Source organism: Arachis ipaensis, chromosome B03 (assembly GCF_000816755.2).
Source record: "Arachis ipaensis cultivar K30076 chromosome B03, Araip1.1, whole genome shotgun sequence".
In the NCBI taxonomy this organism is placed as follows: domain Eukaryota; kingdom Viridiplantae; phylum Streptophyta; class Magnoliopsida; order Fabales; family Fabaceae; genus Arachis; species Arachis ipaensis.
Genome location: NC_029787.2, coordinates 7,190,306 through 7,194,473, shown reverse-complemented (window position 1 = coordinate 7,194,473; position 4,168 = coordinate 7,190,306). Strand labels below are relative to the sequence as shown.

The 4,168-nt window shown below is 38.0% G+C and overlaps 1 protein-coding gene across 1 annotated transcript; it reads left to right on the top strand.

Moving 5' to 3' along the window:
- LOC107632290 lies at positions 545 to 1,348 on the top strand. Its single transcript, XM_016335988.1, has 2 exons — positions 545 to 783; positions 883 to 1,348. The coding sequence occupies exons 1-2, from the start codon at positions 545 to 547 to the stop codon at positions 1,346 to 1,348; spliced, it is 705 nt and encodes a 234-aa protein (XP_016191474.1).

Here is a 4,168-nt window from a genome sequence, read left to right as displayed (position 1 = left end):
AATTTTTTATTATAATAACAAACACTTTAATTCTTTGAGTGGTTTTTTTTTATTTAAATAAACAAAAAATTTTAATATTTTCAAACATATATAATTTTAGAAGGTGTTACGAAAATATAGAATAAATTGTATTTTGGGAGAAACAAAGAAGGAGGTCATCACTAAATTTGATGTTGTTCGTATTTAGGGAAGTGACAGAGCGTGTTGGGAGTTCATAGGCTCGTTTAGGTCTTCTGGAGGACTGTTGTTAATATGGAATGAACCGACCTTAAAAATGTATAATTATTATAAAAGGGATAGATGATTGTGTTTAGAAGGGACTGTGGTAAAAGATAACTTTCATTGTGCTACCTGTTTGGTGTAGGGACCACATGAGAGAGCTGAAAAAATCTCCATGTGAGAGGAGTTGAGTTATATTGCAGGATTGTGTCAGGTGCCGTTCTGCTTTTTGGGAGACTTTAATGAAATTTTGCTTTTGGAGGAAAGGAAAGGAGTAACCACATTACCAGCGTCTGTAGTAGAGTTTAGAACATGGATAAATGATATGGAGTTGGTCAATTTGGAACTTAATGATTGTAGGTATACATGGTTTAGGGGACAGTCGTGCAGTCGTATTGATAGGAGCTTGGTTTCTTTAGGGTGGCTTGATATGTACCCGGAGATGCGTCTAAGAAGTGGGCCTAGAGATTTATCGGATCACTACCCTTTGATCATGGAAGACTTCAGAAGATTTGATGGTCCAAGACCGTTCCGTAGCCTGGACTCGTGGTTCACGCATGAAGGGTTCTTGAGAATGGTGAAGGAAAAATAGAGGGAATTAGGAGACGTACAATTCCTAGAGAAGATGAAAGCACTGTCAGAACCTTTACGTTCATGGCATAGGCAGCATTTTGGGAATATGATTGAGAGGATAAAGAGGTTTGAGGAAGAAATACTTAAGGTGGATGATATGGTTAGTAGTGGACAGTACGATGATACAATAGAGGCAAAGAGAAGGGCTTCAGTGAGATGCTGTGAGAAGTGGTATATAAGGCAGGATATACACTGGAAGCAAATGTCAAGATCTAGATATGCCACAGAGATGGATAGAAACACAAGGTACTTCCATAATATTGCTTCAGCGAGGAGAAGGAATAATCGGATTGAGGCTTTGGTGATTAATGGGAGGCTAGTGAGGAATCAAGCAAGAATCAAGATTGCGATCCGGGAATTTTATAAACGTCTGTACCACCAGGAAGCGTCCCCAAGGGTGACTTCTAGGGATGGATTGGTTAACCGCCTAGAGAGGGAGGAAGCGGAAACCTTAAAGGCGCTACCATCAGTAGAGAAAGTAAAAGAGACAGTATGAAACTGTGAATCTTCTAAGGTTCCGGAGAATGATGGATACAACATGAATTTTATAAAAAAAGTGTTGGGATGAGATTGGCACGGAGTTCACTGCAGATGTGATGAACTTTTTTGAGAATGCAAGATTGCCAGCAGACGCTAATGTCACTTGGGTAGCATTGGCTCCGAAATTTGTTAGGGCTAAGGAGATAAAAGACCTTAGACTTATCAGCATGGTTGTATGTGTCTATAAAGTTATTTCTAAAATATTGACACGAAGAATGAGGGGTGTTATGCCAGGCTTAGTTGGGAAATCACAAAGTGCTTTTGTGAAGAGGAGAAAGATACACGATGGAGCTCTAATAGCATGTGAAACCGTGCAATGGTTAAAACTGAAGAAGAAGGCTTCAGCGATTATTAAACTGGACTTCCAAAAAGCCTATGACAGAGTTAAATGGTGCTTTGTTGACACTGTGCTAGAGAAGATGGGTTTCGGAAGAACATGGAGGGCGTGGGTGAGGGAGTGTGTTACATCGGCATCTATATATATTCTAATTAATGGATCACCGTCGAAACCATTCAAAATGGAGAGGGGGCTACGTCAAGGAGACCCTTTATCGCCGTTTTTGTTTGTACTGGTGGTGGATGTGCTGAACAGGATGATTGGGGAGGCAGTTAGAAACAGCCGGATATCTCCTCTGCTAGTCGGTAGGGATAAAATAGAGCTATCACGCCTACAATTTGCTGATGACACTATTTTATTCTGTCCGCCAGAGGAGGAGACTGTCAGGAACTATAAAAGGCTTCTGAAGTGTTTTGAAATGATGTCTAGGTTGAGCATCAACTTCGAGAAGTCTAACTTGATACTAGTGAACTGCAGCCAGGAGTGGGTCAACCGGATGTGTCAGCTACTAGATTGTCAGGAGGCAGCTCTGCCGGTGCAGTACCTTGGCATTAACCTAGGAGCGAATCCCCGGTTGGTAAAAACTTTGAAGCCGGTGATTGATAAGGTGGAAGAGAAACTCAGCTTGTGGAAAGCAAATGTTCTTAGCAAGGCCGTAAAGCTGGTACTCATCAAGTCAGTTATCAACAGCCTGCCTATTTATTACCTGAGTTTGTACAAGATGCCAAATGTGGTTGCACAGAGAATTAACTCTTTGCAGAGGAAATTCTTCTGGGGAAAGGATGATGGACGACCTGGTATGGCACTAGTGAAATGGGAGATGATCCAGGCACCAAAGAAATTAGGAGGGTTGGGGGTGTGTGATGCGGTGGTTCGAAATACGGCATTATTGTTTAAATGGTGGTGGCGGTTCTTTAAGGAGGATTGTCCCCTATGAAAGAGGATTGTATGCTGAAAGGATTGAGAGAAGACTCAGAGTAATCATAGAAACAAAAGAATATCAAATTGAAAAGTGTATTCCGCTTCTCTACAAGAGTACTGCATTATGCCATTTATAGCAATAACAATACAGTTGCAGTAACAAGATAATAGAATAACCAATTCTTCTTATTCAGTTCACAACTTAACTAACTCACTATTATACACTAATATCTCTATACTCTATTAGCCCCCCTCAAACTTAAAGTCACCATTGAGGAGTTACTTTAAGTTTATTTTTAAATTTGTGAAAGAATTTTAAAGATAATGGCTTAGTAAAGATATCAGCCACTTGATCAGTGGCACTGATATGAACAACACTAAGCTGCTTACGGTTCACCCTTTCTCTCACGAAGTGAAGGTCTAACTCAAAATGCTTAGTCCTACTGTGGAGAATTGGATTTTCAGCTAACAAAACTGCACTAATATTGTCACAATATAGTATTGGAGTGGCTGAGATTTTGACTTGAAGTTCCTCAAGCAAGTGAAGCACCAAATAAGCTCAGAATCACATGCTGCAAGACCCCGATATTCTGCCTCTGTACTACTTCTACTCACTGAAGCTTGCTTTCTACTAGACCAGGAGATCACATTTGAGCCAAGATAAATGCAAAAACCGCAAGTGGATCGTCGATCATCCAAGTCTGACTCCCAATCAGAATCTGAGAAAGCAAATAACCTTAAATCAGTACTAGGATGAAATAGAATCCCCTGATTTGCTGTTCCAGCAAGGTACCTTAGGATCCTCTTTACACACTTCCAATGTGACATAAGAGGACCTTGCATATATTGGCTAACCTTGTTCACTGAATAAGCAATATCATGGCGTGTAATAGTAGCATATTGCAGGGAACCAACAATAGATCGATATAAAGTTGGGTTATGAAAATAATCAGTGCCTTGTTTTGTTAATTTCATTGTAGTTACCATAGGCGTTGGCACTCCTTTAGAGTCTACTATGCCAGCCTTCAATAACACATCCTGAATGTATTTTGTTTGTGATAAATGATAAGAACCAGTATGTGATTTATGAACTTCAATGCCTAAAAAATAACTAAACTCACCAAGATCCTTTAATAAAAAAATCTGATTTAAATATGTGATAATACTTTGAAAAATAAAAAATTTTAACTAATTATACTTATATATAAGATATGTGTTTAAAAAAATAAAAAATATTGTATAATTTAATAGTTTTATATATATTATTATTCGTTTAAAATTCGACTCGTCTATAATAATATTATAATGAGCACAAACAACTAAAGAACGTCATACACTTAGCTTGCGACGTTGTGGCATTAACTTCTAAGTGCTTTTTCATTTGGATTCATAAATAATTTGAGCTCGTCGAATAGTTAACTTATTTATTTATTTAAATAAATATTATAATTGATTTTACTTTATTTTAATGTAAAATAATTTTTATGAATATGATTGATATTCATTTTCTAATATTCT

Coding starts and splice junctions, on each gene's coding strand:
- LOC107632290 (XM_016335988.1), top strand. CDS start 545: ATGGAGTTGGTCAATTTGGAACTTAATGATTGTAGGTATACATGGTTT. Junction 784..882: donor TCGTGGTTCACGCATGAAGG/GTTCTTGAGAAT, acceptor TTCATGGCATAG/GCAGCATTTTGGGAATATGA.